Genomic DNA, 21168 nt, shown 5'->3' with positions numbered 1-21168 from the left:
GTAATTAGCCTAGCATCTTGGCTGGGGGTTGCTAACGTTGGCTGTATTTGTTTGTGATGGTTCTCTTAGGCTTTTTTAAGCCGCTGAAATAAGGAATATGCAGTTATAAACATGTAACGCAAGATGCTAACGTTGATGCTAAGTAGGCTGTGCAACACATGTAGCTAAATGCTAACACCTCTACACAACATAGCTGGAAGTTTGTCATAAAACCGGCTTACTTCGTGCTCTGAAGTGTGAATTGTTTTGAGGATTTGGCAGGGAATTGCATGCTTTCACTGTGTCACTGTGCTGAACTCTATATGCGTGAGAAGCCAACAATCAGGAGGGGGGGGAAGTATGGCGTGATGGGATTGAAGAAAAGGCCACACGGAAGCCACTCATACCTGGGGAAACGAAGAATGTCCGCCAGAGCTTTTTGTCACGGGTCACGTCTCGGATCTCCCGTGTCATGTTCACCAACCTGCCGGCCACCGGGGGAACTCTCCGGAAATCCAGGATTCTGTGCGCCACAAACAAACAACCGTGTCAATTTTTCATTTGCAATGCATTATCAGACGTAACACCTGTGGTGTTTCCTCATCCAGACGTTGCACAGTTCACAGGCTGCTTTATGAGAACAGTGACACCAGGCATTCAATCTTCTGCCGCATTCAATAACGAGGAAGCAAACAATAAAGAGTGCAGAAAATCCATAGAACAAAGCAATTTCTAAAGTAGCTGGATAACGATTTTTTCTTCAAGGTGCTACTGCTAAGCAACTGAGCCCACTCTTTACTCACTGGCTTTATGACACCTCTGTGATTGTTCTTTATTAGCTCTTTAAAGACTTTTATTGGCGTTTTAGCATCTGGCCACAGACCGCAGGATATAAATGGCCTCTACTTTCTCACTCATTTCGTCTTTCTTGTGTACTTGTCTTGGGCAAAAGTCAGAATTGGCTCCTTTTCAATTATTCCAGAATGTGGATTTTGAATTAAATCAGCCACACTCCCCACAAGAAGTTGAAGTGGCATTATAGGACGAGGAATTTAATTTAAAGAAATTCAACAGAGGAATTTCATTAACCTAACACAAGATTTGTAGTAAAACACAACCTTATTATTCATTTTTAGATAGTTTATTGTATCCCTTAACATCTAGAATATATATATTTTTTCTTCAACTGATCGACTGACAAAAAACCTAATTATTAATTATTAATCTTATTAATTTATTAAATGCAAATACAAATTATAATATTTATTATCCTCTCTAGGGTCAACAAATTATATAATATATATACACACACACACACAGTTGCAGACACAATTATTCAACCCCCTTGACCTGCAAGACATTCTGCTGCCAAGAACAACGTTTTATGTAAACAATTCAACAAAGGCATCAGTAAACTATTATAGAAAATTTATTAATACACATTTGAGTGATTCTGAGAACATAATGTTGATCAAATTGTCTCTAAACATTCATGTTAAAAATTATTCAACCCCCAAAAGTAAAACTTTTTTATTCTTTATAACGTCCAACAAATGCTGCAAGTGCTTAGAAGCGTCTGTCATCTCTCTACTGCAATATTGGCCCATTCCTCGCTTGAAAAAGGCTTCCAGATCACTGACAATCTTTATTTTTTTACAATACCACTACTTGCTTCATATTTCCACCAAATATTTTCAATGAGATGTAAATTTGAAGACTGTACAGGCCATTCAAGCACGTTCTATGACTGATCCCGGTAGATTTGGATGTATATATTGGGATGGCTGTCCTGCAGGAAAGTCCATTGACCATCAAGCTTCAGTCTCTGCACCGAAGGCATCACAATCTTTGCCAAAATGGCTTGATACTTAAAAGAATTTATGATGTCCTTTGTACAGTCAAGATTTCCACTTCCTGTAACAACAAAGCACCCCATAACAAGACTGGAGCACCTCCGTGTTTGACCGTGTTCTTCTGCTCATAAGTTTTACCTTTTTTGCATCAGACATACCGCTGATCCACGGGCCCTAAAAAGTTCCAGTTTGGTCACACCACTCCATAAAACTTTCTTCCAGAACTCCACGGGTCTATCCAAATGAATTTTACCATAGCTTAGTGTTCTTCTTTGCATACTCTGCATTGAAATGTTTTTTCCTCCTTTCATCTCGCAGATCTTTGGCAGTAAATTGTTATTTTTTTGCTCAGTTGCTTTGATCAAACATTTTATTCCCCTTAATGATATTGTGCTTTTTCTTCAACACCCTCAAAGGTTTTTCTGGTAAAACAAATGTTAAACTTATGAATAAGGCTGCCAGCTGCGTCTCTACAAACTTTTAGTGTTTTGGAAATCTTCTTGTAGCCGTAGACTTAGTGTAATAAAACAATTTGTTCTCTGTAGCTTTTATGAGAACTCTTTAAACTTGGCCATGTTTGCTACTCAACTTTAGCACATGCAAGGGCTAAATGTATGTGTGTGTAACTAAATGTATGTGTGTGTAAATGTATGTGTGTGTGTTTTGTTATAGAATTTCCAAATACAAATATGTGAATTAAAAACAGCAGCGATAAATAGGGGTTGAATAATTATGACATAGTTGTATTACAAAAAATCCTATAACTCAAACAAATTACTGTAAATATTGACATTATCACTTTTATTTTGCCACTAAACAGTATTTATTATTAAACTCTATCACTAGAAAAGCCTACATTTGTAAATGTTTACACACATATTTAAATTGGAACTATATATATATATATAGTACATTTGTTGACCCTAGAGAGGATAATAAATATTATAATTTATACATTATGGATTAAATTGGATTTTAATTACAAATCTGCATCTTGTTTTTTCCTCAACTGATTAGAGATATTTCCCAAAATTAAGGTCAATAATGTCAAAACAACTACCAAACATACAAAAACACACTTTAATTTTGCTATACAGCATCCAAAGTAAAATAAAAATATGAATGAAAGTTAACTTAATAAATATGAACATAAAGCATTTAACATCTTACCATGGTCAATAAACTAATGTTAATTGAATTAACACTAAATATAAATGTCTACAGGACGTTTTATTATTAATACAGTATTATATAATGTTCCTGGAAATATACTCCATATGTATGACAATATGTTTAGAAGTATTACTAATAACTACAGAAGAGTTAGAATAGTTTCTTTCAGTTTAATTCCATTCAGTTGAACTTTCTCGCATTCAAACTCGAATCACGATATAAAGGTTATGTTCTGTTCAGTTCTGTTTCATTGTCATGGTGTTTTGGTTTTCCTGTTTGCCTGTCTGTGTTCCCGTTTCCATAATTACGCACCTGTTTCTGTTCAGGTCATTACCACTTCTTTTGTATTTAAGTCCTTATTTTCCTCAGTTGTGTTTCCGTGTCGTTTTAGTATTTTGTGGCCACTTTATTCTGTGCAGATTATTATTAAAAGACTGCCAATTTTGCCTCATTACAGCCACAGTGTGACATACAGTTTGAATTAGCTCCCTGTTTGCATTTCAATTCAAAATAGAGGAATTGAATTGTAACGTAAAAGTCTTTTCAGAATTCAATTCTGACTGGTGCACAACCCTGGTGGAGGGTTTATTCAGTTCTCAGTCTTTGTTTTGTGTGTGCAGTGGGCCGTCTCGGAGAAAAGCTCACATCGTGTGGTGTGTGAGCGCTTTCAACATTCAACCTCCAACGACGCATGGGCTCCAGGCCCCTGAGAGACAGAAACCCAAGCCTTTGAGATGAAACCACTCAGGGGTCGCAAGTTGCAAAGCGACTCTGGACGCAGGCGACAAAGAGCCCAGTGTGGAAACACCGGCATTCTAGAAGCAGACGTTTGTGGAAATAAGCCCGAGGAACCGCCGCTGGAAGTTGTTTACATTCTATAAACATACTGCAGTAGCACGACGTGTCTTGTCAAATTCAATTGTTTTCACATGCTCTCACGCTAATGGAATATCAATATAATAATTCACTAGCAAGCATCCTCTCAGCGTTATCACTCAGCTGACAATAAATGGGCATATCATACTGCGCTTTTTCTCTCCTAAATAAAATACATCATGGACACGACGGCAGCAGCGTTCTGGAGGATATCAAGGGGGTCTCACAAGCTCAATTAGCTCTCTGGCTCCACAAAGCCTTTCTCTGTGGGGCTTCTTGTTAAAGTCAGCGGGGAGTTTTCTTCTGACTTCTGCCTGCACTCACATGCACCTTGTTACTCTCGGTGTAACCGTGAGGTGTATCGACTCTAGAGCACTAAGTGCTTTGCAGGCCGCTGTCCAAAAGTCTTGAGTGACATGCGCAGAGTGGCGGGAATATAATAAGAGTTGGTTTGGCTTTCTGACATCACAACAGTGCGAGCGATCTCGTGTGTAAATGTGAGATGTTTGTGTGTGTGTGTGTGTGTGTGTGTGGTTTTGGTTTCTTTTCCCCTGCCCACGTTCATTCCAGAGCAGTATCAGAGCCCTACAGGTGTTTTCAGTGAAATAACTGGGTGAAAGCCAAACTGAAGATCTCTGTGAGGGGAATTTACTCTTAAAGGCTATTTGGTTGAATGGGGTTTGAATGAGCCGTCACACAGGCTACTAGATTGTAAGACAACCGACTTTTTGAATTTACAACATAACATCAAAGTATTTGTTTCAAATAATAATGGTGTTTGCTTAATAACATTTCTATTTAATTTATTTGAATGTAGAATGTAGGTGCTGCTTCTAAAACTTATCAGCATGTGTCACTTTTGTTGATGGTGGTTGTGCATGAGAATAATAATAATAATAAATATAGCTGCAAGCAGCAATTAAAGGGCCAAGCAAAAATGAGGCATAACGAGTTATTAGACTTCAACAATGAGTAATTAAAGACATTTTTTGATTATTTTAGGCAACTAATACTAATAATATGATTTAACTGCTTATCACTTTTGATCAATAGTTGGCGCTGTTACCAAATTGATGTTGTGAGGTCAGTGTAAGCTGACAATGACACGTACAAAGTTTCGTGTCAATATGCCAAAGGGTTACAGTTACAGATTGGCATCATGTCAACAATTTTGTTGATGTTATTCGAGAAGGGTTTGGTCAATCAAAAATTTAATAAGTGTGTTGCAGGGATGGTCTCACAATAATCTGAGGCAATTTTGGTGAAAATTGGAACAACGGTCCAGGAGGAGTTAAAATAAATAGGTTTTCAAAGAAGTTCAAAATGGCAGACAGCAATTTTAACTGAACATGTCAACCAGTTTTATTAAAATAGACAAATTAATCAGCTAGTAGTCCTTTTAGAAATTTCACTATAATGTTTGACCACAAGGTGCCGCTGTCTCAAAACTTTTTGAGTACCTTTAGGGCAGGGTGCCAATGACACACATCAAGTTCCGTGACTATACGCTAATGTGTTTATAAAATACAGCTTTTTATGACATAATTCAAAATGGCCGACGCCCAAAATGGCCATCATCATTTGACACGGTTTCCTGCACTGAATCAAAAGTGACCAGTTTTATGATATTTTGGCAAGCCGTTCAGAAGTTGCAAGCAAAAATTACCATTTTCATATCTCCAGACCAGTAGGTGGCGCTCTCCCGAAAAGCCACAAGTAGCCTTAGTTCACGCTTTTGATGACATGTACACAGACTCGTCTCAATACGCTAAAGCGCTGCAGAGATATAGCTCTTTGCACCCATTTTTACGTGCTCTTCGTCGAATTCGTTTGCGCAGTTATTCGATAACGTTTATCAAAAAGCTTTTAATAACTTTTTGCCAACTAAATGGCAGAAAACAAAAATCATGACGAAAAATTACATCATGGGGTGAAATCGAATTGTGAGTCAAGGATTTTTTTCTAGCCCTTATGTTATTAGCATAAACCAACAGATAAAGATAACTAACAGTGCTTGGCCCCTAATAATTACAAGTTTTGAGCCAATTTTATGTTATAATGTAACATTCAGGTGCGAGAGACATTATTGATTGCTGTGTAAATACCATTATGCCACATTAAAAATAAGTAAAAAGTTGTCTACAATAATGAGAAAATACAATTTGAAGTTCAGACAATACTGATGACATTGTCAAATTCACTGGCAATCTGATCTTGTCTTTTCCAACCTTATCATTAATGTCATACACCTTAAAACAAAATCACATACCCATCATATCTAAACGCCTCCAAACATTTCTGTCAGACGAAGATAAAGGCAGAGTAAACACAAAGTAAACGCAGTGGGAATCTAAGCATACATTCTTGGCAATGCTTAGGTCACATGGTCTCATTGTTATTCAGATGGTACTAGTTTGTCTCTGAAACAGTCAAATATACAAGGAAATAAGGAATACAGCCAACAAAAACATTGGATCAGCTATTTATGTGGACCCGCTTTACATCTTTAACTACTATGTCTAACATGAACAATTAATAATTTGATACAATGCACTTATTGTGTACATACATGTTGTTACATTGTACTTATATTTATTGTGTTCTACTGAAGTGGGATACAGGTGTAAGGTTAGAGACAGGTTATAGAGTTAAGGTGTAAGTGAAGGTCAACAGTGTAATTAAGCTGTCACTTTAGAAATCAATTGTAGATGTAATTGCATGCTGGTATAATAACTTAGAATATCAATAATAACTTGAAATGATGCAGCTATCAAATAAAACAACTTAACTACAAATGCGTAAACACCTCATCCCAAACTCTCCCACTGGCCATTGTAAGAGACCTGCAAATAACTCTTTCTCCCTGCAGGTGTTTTCTTACCTGTCCAGATGAAATGCAGCGATCTCTGCGTTGTGTCGCTCAAAGTCAGAGAAGTAGAAGAAGTCTGGGGGTGTTTCCTGTTCTCTGGTTTGTCTAGAGGAAAAGAGTAGAAACAACAAACAAGGTTGATGTTAGTGCTTGTTTGGCAATGAGCTTCTGGCAGGATCAGAGACACAGTTAGCACACGAACTACAGCAGAAATATGTGTTTAACACATAACAGCCTCAGAATGCAAAACTAGAGTATTGCTTATTGTGTGCAGCTTATACTGTATACTTCAGTCTAGACAGTGTGGCTGCACCCAAAACCACATACTCTCTCTCGAGAAGCTACTTATTTTGAACAAGTAATGACTTAATGACTGCTAAAAAAGTATGTTCTGTATAGTACGAGTGTCTGTAGTATGAATGTAATCGGGACATAATACATTTGCCATGTTGTTATTATCATGTGACCCTCGCCTTCACTCTTGCACTTCTTTGGTCAGCATCAGTCTCCTGTATGCAGTATGCTACATTGTCACGTAACTTTAATGCTGCAAATTTAAGAAGAAATTTTGCACCTGAAACAAATTTTTGATTAAAACTGTTCCAACTTTTAGTACTTATAAACTGTTTCAACTTTTTGATGTCCAGAGGGGGTGTTTTTTTGTATGACTCTACAAGTTAATAAAAAATGTATATTATATATATATATATATATATATATATATATATATATATATATATATATATATATATATATATATATATATATATATATATATTATTTAGGAAAAACAAAACACTAAATTTGGTTAAGGTATTGACAAAACTATTTCACAAAACTACAGCTTGCACTTTGGTCAACCAAGGTTGTTTTAAATGTGCTTTAAAGTAAACTTGAAACTTGAAACTTACAGCTTACAGGCTTTATTTTACTATGCAAAAATAAAATAAAAATAAAGTTCACAAGAAAGGCATTCACTGACATAATAAGTTATGGATATTTCATTGCTTCTCTCGTTTTCTTGTTTTTGACAGCCTGGCCAAAAATCATGTCCGCAATATTTGGCACGTTTTATTGCACTATTATCACAAATAAAACAATCGCCTCCAATCACAACTACGTTTTTTTAAATATTTAAATATAAGGTGAAGATGTCACCATCACTTTTGGCCACCACTACCATGCTGAAACCTGTATTAAATAATTACTGACTTTGCTATTGGTTATTGGCTACATACTACCATACTTTGCTTGTTATTTCTGCATTATGCAGTAGGCTATATATATCCGTATATTCTGTATTGATGAAACAGCTGGGTGACTATTTACCATAATGTTCAGTATAAAACAGAAAATACTGCAGATACTGTTTCCCACAGTGCAGCTTATTCTTGACTAATTATTTAGTCAGACAATCTAAACATTTATACACAAAACCGGATTAAATTTGAGTTGTTATTGTATTAACATTTCATCTTTTGATTTTAATCGCACTGTATTACATATTACAAATGTAAATGCAATTATTTGTCTTTTAATGCAACAAAAGGGAAGGTCGGCTTTCGGCGGTCTGGTTTTTTTTAGTGCTATGCTAGTTTTAGTTAATTGTGACACCAGCGAACAGACAACATGGACGTCTGCCGAGTGGCCGGCATGGCTGGATCAGCAACTAAAGGGATGTGTGTGTGTGTGTGTGTGTGTGTGTGTGTGTGTGTGTGTGTGTGTGTGTGTGTGTGTGTGTGTACAGAACAGATTTTGGCAGGAAATAAACTGCAGGTGCATGTTCTCTCTACGTATGCGTTCAGACAGACAGATTACAAGACTCACGCAGACAGGCGCAGGAAAAATGCCATGAAATCCAAACAGACATGCACTAAAACACAGATCTTAACTGTCAATCACATACAATGATATCGTTCTCAACAGCTTGGGGTGTCTCCTACATGGTGCTTCCCTGAAACAACTGTAAGACCTTTCCTTGAAGTATTACGGAGTGATCACAGAAAACGGAAAATCAGAGCCAGCTATGCTATCTTAGCACACTTCAGTTTTTAGTGGACGAACAAACACAGAGGGAAAAATGTATTGCCTAAAGGTTGCTCATAACTGAATAGAGTTTAATTTAAGTATCAACTTTGTCTCAGCCAGCACTGTTCTTTCTGAATGAAATTCAAATGAATTATTTATAGTGGTATGGAATGAATGTGGATATCGGATCAGAAATTCAGATTGTTTGGTTAGAATTATTAGAAATCGCAATAAGAAATGTGAACTTTGGTCTCTTGGCAAATCAGTGCAGAGTTTGAGCCATCATTGAGATCTCTTTTGAAACCCAGAGGATAATAATGTGAGATTACTTGGGTCTTTTACTCAGGATATTAATCCATATTCTTATAATCTCATAGCTGTCTAAACTAATTGAGATATTAAAGAGATCTAGTTCATGATTTTTCTTTCCTACAGGAAGCCCTGCTCTTACAAAAACTCCAGCCATCAGACCTCAATGTCGTTAGTTATTATATTAACTTTTTAGTCCCCAAATTCCCATTTTCATCTAGCCATGAACTCTAAGTGCTGCTTATATCTTCTTCCCTCGCCACTGTCAAAACACTAATGGAAAAGACTTTCTAGGACTTCATATATTTTCATTTGAGGGACAAAGCAAGCTTTTCGCTCTGAAATCCTCCTCCATCATTATGATCCACTCAATTTCCTGGATCAAAAGGGAACTAATGGATTTTTATTTGCCAGATGAGGGCTTTTGGCCCAGAATGCATTGAGTCACACAGGAAGTGACTGAAGTGTCATGTGCTACAACCTGAACCACAGTGTGTTTTATTCAGACAATGGGGGTCCAAAAGCATTCTTGACTACTTAAAGTATGACGATTCTTTTGAAATAGAACAGTATATCCTGATCAAAACACAGGCAAAAAAGAAGCAGAAATGAGCGATAGCATTTGTAAGCATATACATAACACAATCACCAACATTAAACAGCATATAAATCAAAACTACCTGATGTTACTGAATGAAATGTTAACCCAGGACTGTGAAGCTTTAGGGTTGTTGATGGACTCGATCTGTGTTTTGATCATCATTCTGAATCCCATCTGGATGTAGTTTAAAAGCAGAGGCTCTGTTCTTTCTTTTAACATTTTGCATTTTCAGATATTCATACAACAACATATTCTGGGGGCCATGAAACTTTTGTGAAAATGATCAAATATGCTAGCAGTGGCTGGCAACTTAAAAAAAACACTGGCGGGGAAAGAGTTAAAGTATGCTAAAGTATACAGTACTTTTTATCAAGGGTCAATGGGGTCCAATGATGTTTTGGATACTTATCTGACCGTTATCAGTTGTAGCAGTAAATGAAGAGATGTCTTATCGATCAAAAGGTCAGTATGGTGTACCACAAGGCTCAGTACTAGGACCGTTGCTGTTCACACTGTACATGCTACCCTTAGGAGATATCATTAGGAAGCATGGCATTAGTTTTCACTGTTATGCTGATGATACTCAGCTCTATATTTCTTCACGCCCTGACAAAACTTACCAATTCACAAAATTAATGGAATGCATAGCTGATATAAAAAATTGGATGACTAGAAATTTCCTACTACTTAATTCTGAAAAAACAGAGATTCTAATTATTGGAAAAAAACTTCCTCACGTAATAACCTAGAGTACTGTCTAACACTTGATGGCTGCTCTGTCAAGTCTTCGTCGTCGTTAGGAACCTGGGTGTGGTCTTTGATACCAATCATTCATTTGAACGTCACGTGTCTAGTATCTGTAAAACCGCTTTCTTCCATCTTAAAAATATATCTAAATTACGTCATATGCTCTCAATGAATAATGCAGAACAATTAGTTCATGCGTTCATGACCTCAAGGCTAGATTATTGTGCTATAATGCTATTATGGGTGGTTGCCCTGCATGCTTAATAAACAAACTACAGCTGGTCCAAAATGCAGCAGCTTGAGTTCTTACCAGAACTAGGAAGTATGACCATATTAGCCCGGTTCTGTCAACTCTGCATTGGCTCCCTATTAAATATCGTATACATTTTAAAATATTGCTGATTACTTACAAAGCACTAAATGGTTTAGCTCCCCAATACCTGAGCGAGCTCTTAACACATTATAGTCCTTCACGTCTATTGCAATCTCAAAATTCCGGCAAGTTGGTAATATCTAGAATATCAAAATCGACTGCTGGCGGTAGATCCTTTTCCTATTTAGCACCAAAATTTTGGAACAATCTTACATTGTCTGGGAAGCAGACACACTCTGTCAGTTCAAATCTAGACTAAAACATCTCTTTGGCCTAGCATACGCATAACACATTATAGACTTCTATAACTCAATGTTAAGCTGCATAGTTTCGATCAGCCGGAACTGGGAACACTTCCCATAAATCCTGATGTACTTGGTACATCATAAGATGGATGGTGTCTACGCTAATATTAGTCTCTCTGTTTATCCCAAGGTTCACCGCAGTCCGCCGGATCCAGGCCGTATCCAGATCTGATGAAGGACCTGCGCCTGGACACGACGACAACGCAGTCCTGAAGTGTCAACTAGTCTCTCCCCTGTGAAGGCCTCCCTCCCTTCCCTTTACCTCTGTACAGATCAAATGTTGTCGGGATAATTCCGGTTCACGTGGCTATGCGGAAGCGAAAAAACAAAAAAAACAAAAAACAAAACATTATTTCATAGTTTGCGTTCTCGAGACACCAGGCACTGTTTTCCGCGAATGAGCGGCCAGATCGCATTAAGCGTTTTCTTTTTTTACGGTGTCGTGTTAGCGGCCCCTAAGTTAATAACTAATGATTGTTGCGACAGAAGTGAATCAATCAAATCTAACTTTAGCTGGACAATAACCTTAATCTAGAGCTGCTGTAAAACCAAACCAATCGCTGTTACTTTAATTTCCTATTATCACTGTAAAGCTGCTTTGATACAATCTATATTGTTAAAAGCGCTATATAAATGAAGGTGACTTGACTTGACTAAATTGTAGTTGAAACTGTTTCTTGTTTTGCATTACTGTTTCTTATTATCCTATAATGTTTTAACCATCTTCATTAGCAACATAGTCAAGAGAAGACTGGAAATGATTCGAAGATGGCGAAAAGGCCGGATCTGCAAAACTACAGCACGCATCAGAACAAGTGCGTTAGGCACGACTCTGAAACATGAATAGAAATTACTTTGAGATGTATATTAATGTATATCTGTATATTTATGAATATTGTGCAGATGCGGCAGAGGGGGATATAATGGAAAATGACTCAATTGCAAACCTAACATGCAAAATAGCAGTAAAAAGTAGCTTTTTGTTTCTCATTATGTCTTCACATCCACCATAACAAAACACAAATGACGTTTTTTTCAAATGCTCTTGACATGCAATGTCTCCGGCACCTTGTGTTGTGGCTAAAAAGCGCTCTGAGCACTTTTCTGGATGCGCTGTTGTCTCTTACTGGGCTGTGATTGACAGGAGGGTTGCCACGGTCACCCTGACCCTGCGTGCAGCCTCCAATTTGGGAAGAAGTCCTGGCAGTTTGACTTGTGACAGCTCATGGCTCTAGGGGCTGGTGGGTGTATCGCTCAGCGGTCGAGCCATATTAATGTGCCTTTTTCTGCGGAAGAACGGGCAGATCAATTATGTTGATATAAATCTCATTGCCAATAAAAGCAGGAGACAGCCTGCGTATTTGTTGTTTGCCAAGCGGCAGCAATATGTGTGTCACTCAAAATGGATACACGAGTCCCCGTCCGCGCAGGTAAAAAAAGAGGGGTCACCTCGCAGTTAAACGGCAGCCTGCTGAGAACCCTCAAGGACAATCTGTGACAATACTGCCATATTACATATCACCACATAGCAGAGCAGTCTAATTGATATTGCCGCAGAGTCATTTTGCTTTAATTCCTGTCCCTTAAATGTGCAGAAAAACTGATGTTAAATACTTTACAAACAACAAACAAATGGCAAACGAATTAACAAACGAATGCAAACACAACAGGCTTTATTTTCTGGCAGATGGCTTTGACGAACAGTCAACACACGATAGTGGAGATGACAAATCATCACCTGAAACTGTCACATTTCCATAACATGACGCATACATCATCTGGACAGCAATCACGTTAAGAGCTGGCTGAGTCTGAGCCTCCAAACACAAACATGTGTCATGTTCCACAGTATATATACAGATGAGCCAAAACATTATGACCACCTGCCTAGCATGCTGTTGGTCCTCTGCGTGAAGCCAAAACAGCGCCGACCCATCGAGGCATGGGCTATACGAGATCCCTGAAGATGTCCTGTGGTATCTGGCACCAAGCAGTTTCTAGTTCTGCAGGTTGTTAGGTGGAACCGCCGTGGATCTAACTTCTTTGTCCAGCACATCCCACAGATGCTCGTTTGGATTGAGATCTGGGGAATTTGGAGACCAGGACAACACATTGTACTCCTTCATCATGTTCCTCAAACCTTTCCTGAACAATGTGTGCAGTGTGACAGGGTGCATTATCCATACTTCCACCAGTGTCATGAAGTGGTGTACCTGGTCTGCAACAATGTTTAGGTTCACGTGTCAAATTTACATCCACATGAATGGCCGGACCCAGGGTTTCTCAGAAGAACATTGCCCAGAGAATCACACTCCTTCAACCGGCTTGTCATCGTCCCACATTGCATCCTGATGCCATCACGTCCCCAGGTAAATGGCACACACATACACAGCCATCGACATGATGTAAAAGAAAACAGGAGTCATTGGACCAGGTGACCTTCTTCCACCGCTCAAAGGTCCAGATCCTACGCTCGCGTGCCATATTGCGACTCTGACAGCTTAACTTACTACAGTGGAAGAGAGTGCGTCGTCAATCTTTTTTTTTTTTTTTACAGTCTATGGTTGTGACGCATTCCTCTCATAACCATCATTAACAAATTTTGGGACTTGTGCCACAGTAGACCTTCTGTTGGCTCGGACCAAACGGGATAGCCTTCGTTGTCCTCATGCATCGATTATGTTTTGCCGCCCAACACCCTGTCGCAGCTTTGTGGTTTGTTCCTCCTCAGGTCACTGTTTGTAAATTCTCACCACTGCTGACCGGGAGCAACACACTTTCCTTGCCGTTTCAGAGATACTCTGACCCAAAATCCTTGCCATAACAATTTGGCCCTTATCAAAGCCGCTCAGATCTGCCCAGTTCCCCTGCATCCTCTTTCCACACCATTGACACATTTTTTCAGCTTTCCGTGTTTTCACTGTTGTTTGGTAGGGGGCACTGTTGCCGATATTCTGAGAGAACACAACATCTTGTTCGAAATGTTTCATTGAATTGTTTGTGTTTTGATTGTTACAATTATTATTACCCACATTCAGGTGCTGCTAAAAAAAGAACAAATGAAGCTAGATTAAAAAATAAATAATTTAAAGCAGAGGCTCAGTTCTTTCTTTTGATCTTGAATATTTACATATTCAGCAATCCATGTGATTGTGGATTTTTTGACAAGGCGAAAGATTTCCCCATGCAGGTTTCACAACGTGTTCAAGTTGGTCACTGAATTGACCAACAGAAAGCTGCTTGGTTTAAAAGTGTGACCTGTGCGTCATGTCTCATTTTTCGTCACTGTCTTGTGCGGGGAAAAGCAGACTGAGCATTCTTCAAAATGTCTTATTTTATATTCCACAGAAGAAAGAAAGTCATACAGGTTTGCAACAATATGAGGGGTGATTCAATTATGGCAGAATTTTCATTTTTAGGTGAACTATCTCTTTAAATGAGAAAAAAATGCATTAAGCAATTAATCCTCTTTTGAAGTCCTTTTAGTTTTGATGGGTAAATCTGTTGATGTGGGAGAGACAGACAGAAGGGAGGCCAGGTCAATCAGACAAACAAAAAACAGTGAATCGAATATGCTGAAATGGCTGTAAACTAAAATATTAATACAATCTCTGGTCTGGAAACAATCCTTCTAAGAAAACAATAAGCAATATGGAATGGAAGTCATAAATGATATTGACTTTTAACTAAATAATATATTTTTTGCAGTGTCACTAAGGTGACTGAGACAGCCAAAATGTAATTTAAGAAAATAAATGTATGAATCATTGTTTTTGCAATTGAGTTTCGGACAGTAATGCATGCGAGATCTGAATATCCCAACATCAGCAAACAGAGATGCTTTTAACTTATTCAACATTCAGTGTGAAATTTCCTCTATTCTCCTACTCCTCAAAATATTTTTTAAAGCAAAACCAATGATTTTTGAAAATTGGTTTTTACCACTTTTTAAGAAAAATATTGGGCATTAGATTTCTAAGAGCTTATGCAATTTATTTATTTACTTAAATAATACTTAGCAATGGTCTGCACTCACAATCCCTGTACACCTTCTAAATCTCATTTCATGAATTCAATCCATGTTAAAAGGGCACCGTTTATGAAATGGCACTAGTTTAGCTTATTTTAGTTTCTGATCATTTTTACCTTTAGATATCCCTTCATAATAAAAAATAACAGAGTGTAGCAAGTACTTTATTTGGATTAAGATTGTTGACACCTTTGGTGGAATTACTGAATGAAACAGCCCGGTCTCACCCCAAAACGTCATATACTGACGGGTCTTGACCATACGTCAACATACGACGAAAAGGGTACCCCTATAACGTCAATATGAGACGCAGACATAAGCGCACCAGCAGCGCCTCCTAGCGGTACCCTAACACATACCTCAACCCAACCATACCCGAATCGTCACACATGGACGTTAAAGGGTACCCTTTTCGTCGTATGTTGCCGTATGGTCAAGACCCGTCAGTATGTGACGTTTTGGGGTGAGACTGTGTTAAATGAAACTGCCCTTTTAAAGTGATCCTATTAAGCTTTTTTTTCGGATATTACCTTTCCTGTAGTGTGTAAAAGGCCAATCACAACAGACTGGGTCACCTGACCAATCAGAACAGAGTAGACGAATCACAACAGACTGGGTCATCTGACCAATCACAAGAGACTGGGTCATCTGACCAATCAGAGCAGAGTAGACCGATCATAACAGACTGGACCATCTGACCAATCAGAGCAGAGTAGACCAATCACAACAGACTGGGTCACCTGACCAATCAGAACAGAGTAGACGAATCACAACAGACTGGGTCATCTGACCAATCACAAGAGACTGGACCATCTGACCAATCAGAGCAGAGTAGACCAATCACAGCAGACTGGAGCATCTGACCAATCAGAGCAGAGTAGACCAATCACAGCAGACTGGACCATCTGACCAATCAGAGCAGAGTAGACCATCACAACAGACTTATTTTTTTTTTTCAATTTGATGGCATGTCCAGATTAGAGTCAACATAAAAAAAGGCATTCACAACCAATTTTACTTTCAAAATGTGATGTACCTCTGAGTGAAACAGGATATTCAACAAGTAAAAATGTACGACATGACTGGATTTTATCCATGGGAACTGATTGGATTGTGGAAGTGGTCTGAGAGGTCGAAAAAGAAGAGATGGTAGCTCATCTGAAAAGATAAGCTATTACATTTTGATGAAATAGATGTTTTTTTCTTCTTTAGAATAACATACACTGATGAATAATCACGAACAGGCCATGAATGTGTATTTAAGAAAGGATCACGAATAAGCAAGCAAGCAAGCAACTTTATTTATATAGCACATTTTGCCCCAAAGTGCTTTACAAAATAATAACATGAAAGTCATACAAAAAAACGTAATTTATTCAAAAGCTAAAGAAAATAAATACATTTTTAAATAAGACTTAAAAGTTGTAATCGATGGAGCTGACCTCATGCTGAATAAGCTGAATAAGCAGATTGATTGTATCTGGACCAAAGATAATTCATCTAGACATCACAAAATGACGTAATTCATAAAATAACCTGTCACTCATTGACGATCCATAACAGCGTTTCATAGAAACCTAACTAGGACGTTAGCAGGGTTATGAGTGCACATCCTAAAATAATGATGGCATTTCAATAGAGAGTAGTGGCAGCTGTCAGTCAGCTAAATCAGCAACACGCGAAAGCACATCCAGATGGTTTTATCCCGCCACAGATGTCCCAAACCAAGCATTGAGAGTGTCAGAGCTTCATCACACCAAATCATTTTTTCCCTCCTCAATGTATTTCCCGCTCTTCTGCAGTGTCCTCACAGCGTTTCCCACAGGTATTAAGAAGTCAGTGCCACCTGCTCAAACTCAGTGACCCATGGTGCTGTCGGTGCAGGAGGGGCCGAGGGCAACACCTCAACACTGTAACCAACACCTGAAACATTTAAGCGGGTCGTGAATTCTCCCTGAGCTCTCAAACACACAGGACTGAGCTCCTGAACTCCTGAGCTCGGCCCGCCTGCGCAGAACCTCCTTGAATCCCGTCCTTACTCCTGCAGGCAGATTCAGAGGAGGGATCTATCATTCGGACGCAATCCCGAATACCGTTACCGCTCCAATGACAGGACTGATTGTTAGAGCCCACGTGTAGACTGTGCCGGAGGGAACAGGTTAGCAACTCATGCTTGACCTGAGCTCACCATCTTTCACGTCAGGAGAAGAAAGAGAGATACAGCAGAAAAGGAAACCTAGAGAAAGTACACTTATAGATCAAGTATGAAAAAAAACAAACACCAGAGAACAACCAAAGAGTTGGAATGAAGAGAATTAGAGATGAGATTGGCTGGAGGGTCATTCATACTGACAGATCAAACGATTCAGAAACCAAGAGCAAAGAAGCAAAAGGCCTAAATATTTAAGGCCAAAACATTTAGTGTCTTCAGAAGGCTTACCCAGGGCTTATGAGGTTCCCATCCTAATTTAGATAAACATTCCTAACTAATTTTTTAATTTAGATAGATATTTGGAACCATCTAAACCTAGGTGAATATGTTGTACACACGTTTTTTGTCGGAAAGAAAAACTACGAAATAAGTTTGGAATGATGCCTGCCATATGTTCGGATAACCGAAGTGGGTGTGTTTGGAAATCAATGAAACTTGACACATTTTCATAAGCGATGTAATTAATGCAGCAACGATTTCTAGAGTCTAATTTAACTCTGAGATCCAATTAAGTTTCGTAGGCATGTGCCAGGCTCCGACCTTAAAGTGTGATTAATAAATAGTGAAGCGGTTAGTACAGAGTAGATCCTGCAACAGCGGATGTCAGAGATGCCACGGAAGGAGCGGATGTTTCTGCTGACAGTTTTGTCGCAAACACTTTGCCTCGCGACTTTAACGTGCATTAAGACACACATGATAATAATTAGAAACAGTGCAATTTACTGCAGTAATTATATTCCAGGGTTAAGAGAATTAAGGGTCATTGTGATTTTTTAATTCAAATTGCCCTAGGGCACCCTGGGAAGATTATAGTGCATTGATTTAATTTCTCTCTCTCTCTTGCCGTACTAAACCTATTTCTCCCAGAATATAATTGACATTTTCCCCAGGCTGCGGCTTCCTGATGGGCGGAGATTCAAGCTTCTGTCTGTGTTTTCTGCATGTCGCAGTTCCCACCCAGCATGCCTTGAGGTGTTTCCTTCTGTCACCTCTAACAAGTCTTTCGACATTGACTTAAGTGTTTCGTGTTCTCTCTAAGGATGTGTTCACACTTTGCATGTTTGGTTCGATTAAAACAAGCTCTGGTGCGATTGCTCTGTTAGTGCGGTTCATTTGAATATGTGTGAACGATGCCATCCGTACACTGGTGCGCACAAAACAAGCGGACCGAGATCCACGTCGAACTGTGAACAAACAAGTGTATTCTTTAACAAAGATTGTTTTAGTAACTCAGCCTATATGTATTTTGAAATTTTTTTAAGTGGTGTAATATTTGTGAATTTGATTATGTAGCCAACTTATCCATTTTCTTGCGATTGCCGTCAAGATTACTCTCTGGTGCTGTGCACTTGCCGCGAGACTCCGCCCACACACTGCTCTAATTGGCTGTGGGTTTTGATTGATTTCGACGCATCTCGTAGTCGCGTCACGTCTAGTGTGGACAGATAATTAATTGTCGCTGGAATCTTATTGCATCACGTCTGGTTAAGACACGGTGTAAGTCTGCCACTACTTTAGGAACCAGACCAGCAGAATAAGGATCAGTGTAAACAAACCAATCAAACTAGTGGCTGCCCTGCTGTAAATTGGAGTGGCCCCCAGACGTCCCAGCATCCTCTCCGACCCCCTGAGAGGAGTGTGAAGCCTGGACATATGTCAGTAAGCTCTTGTTCTGCTAGTGTGCCACTGTGAGAGCACATATGGCTGACATGCTTCTCAAGGTCTCTTTAATTAAGAGAGAATGAATACTTAGAATGAGAATCTGAGAGGGGAAAAACAAAATGAATGAGGCAACAGAGCCAGACTCCTGCTCAGCACTGGAGACCCCTGAGGCTCAACGCGCTAATTTTCAATTCACAGACAGTTTCAGAAATAACTCGAAAAACAGACTGGCCATTGTCTATTCCACACAGACCATTCTCTTTTTTTTTTGTGCTTAAATATTCCTCGAAATTTCTAGTCAGCTCGTCTTGCAGCAAATGTTTTCTAAACTTTTTGACACAACTGAACAGGCTGTGTAATTACTGTATCTTCTATATGCAAATGACCTCTATTATGATTGGCTAACCTCCGCAACTAGTTACATTTATTTTGTATAACGCTTTTCACAATGCACATTGTTTCAAAGCAGCTTTGCAGAAAATCATGATGTTAATGTTTATAACATCTTAGTATTTCCATGGATTTTGCAGATTAGATCTGGACAATAATATGGTTTACATTTTGCGACGATAAAAGCAATAAAGCAGTTGAGATTTGCTATATAGTATATATCGCCCTTCGCAAATATACTGTGTCTATGTGGATACAATTGGAAATGCTTATATTTACAACTTTAAATAAAGAGCTGTGCGATAATATAGTTATTTTTTGCGGCAAAAAGAGTTGAGATATGGTATAATGCATTATGTGGGTATGCTGTATGGATGTGGATAAACTTCATAGAGCTGTGCGATAATAGTTAACATTTTTTTCACTGATTTAACAAAGAAGCAGTTTAGATTTGCTTTATAGTACATACTGTTTAACGTGAGTGTACTGTGTGTATCTGGGTAAGGTTGGATATACTTAGAGTCGTTGTATAATTTCTTATTAATGAATAATTTGTTGAATAATTCAAGTTATTAATGAGTTATGTGGTTATATTAAGAATTATGAAACGTGAGGTTTTGTTCAATTTACTACAATTTGGTGTAATGACCAGCATAATTACTAATAGGTGATGAGTGTCACTGACATGGTTAAGTCATGCACATACAAGACAGGGTTAAAAATGTGCAGTTTAACTGTGTACCGATGTAGCTCATCAGTGCAAGCCAAGCTGCTGAATACCGAAGTTAAAAGTGGCTCTTTACCATTAAATGCAGTGCACAACCAATTTCTTCCCCCTGCTTTCACAATAAAAAGGGAATCCAGTAAGAAAAAATCCACAGGACATTTGAACAACTTTGTAAGAGAAATTATTCAACTAGTTCCGTCCTGTGAGACTTGATGAATGATTGCTTCAACTTTTTCAACAACGTCAAAACTCAAGCGTGTCGCTTCACTCTGTTCACAAGGTTTGCTGGAGAATATCAAACCCTATGAAAGCTTCTTTATAGCTCACAGGTTCCCATTCTCTACCACAGGCCCCCTTCGATCTCTGAGGAAATATTGTGCACCATATCTTCAGCAGAGACCTTTCCATAATTCATAATCCTCATCTTGAAATGGATTTCTTGGAAGGCAGCGGTGACAAATGATTTTTTCCCCTTTTGCTGGCAGCACACAGAGCAAAGAGAGGAAGCAAAGTTGGCCTTGAATGAGTTACCGACTGTTTCGACAATGAATGGAAATAAGGGTGCAAACACATTCCACTTGATTGCAACCAATCAGTGAGGGATCAAATTAAAGTTGATTAAATTCTTTGTTTAGTGAATGCCGATAACTGCCAGCCTTTAGCTTTGCTGCTGGACACAGTGTGGCGGCCACACACACTTGAGGAGCATTATTGGTCTGTGGAGCCTACTATTTTACTTCTATTGTACTATTGTACATCGGTGTTCTTCCGGTTTCCTCCAGTGAGATGTTACATGAACCGCTGTGATAGTGAGTTGGTGTTTGTCAAGCTTGTGAACCAGATCAACTGGTTCATTTAAAAGAAGTGGCTTAAAAGAACAATTCATTCATTTATTCATTCATTAGTTGTAGTGGGGAACAGCTCACTTGAGAATAAGATAATCAGTGAACTGGGTCAATGACATACTGTCACTTTTTTTGTCTGGATATACTGTATTAATTTATTCAAAACATAAAAAATGCAAAACACTGAGG

At 38.6% G+C, this 21168-nt stretch overlaps 1 protein-coding gene across 1 annotated transcript in view; it reads right to left on the bottom strand.

Moving 5' to 3' along the window:
* Nucleotides 1–21168, bottom strand: part of fam20ca (FAM20C golgi associated secretory pathway kinase a) — a 72020-nt gene that overhangs the window by 16055 nt on the left and 34797 nt on the right. Inside the window, exons 4-5 of the mRNA XM_079620809.1 lie at nt 6763–6855; nt 387–502 (exon numbers count right to left, since the gene is read on the bottom strand). Coding sequence (XP_079476935.1) covers nt 387–502; nt 6763–6855 — 209 coding nt within the window. The remainder of the gene's footprint in view (nt 1–386; nt 503–6762; nt 6856–21168) is intronic.

This window comes from Phoxinus phoxinus (genome assembly GCF_949152265.1).
Source record: "Phoxinus phoxinus genome assembly, chromosome: 1".
NCBI classification, from domain to species: Eukaryota; Metazoa; Chordata; class Actinopteri; order Cypriniformes; family Leuciscidae; genus Phoxinus; species Phoxinus phoxinus.
Note: the sequence above shows the minus strand (reverse complement) of the source record. Positions and strands in the feature narration are given on the sequence as shown.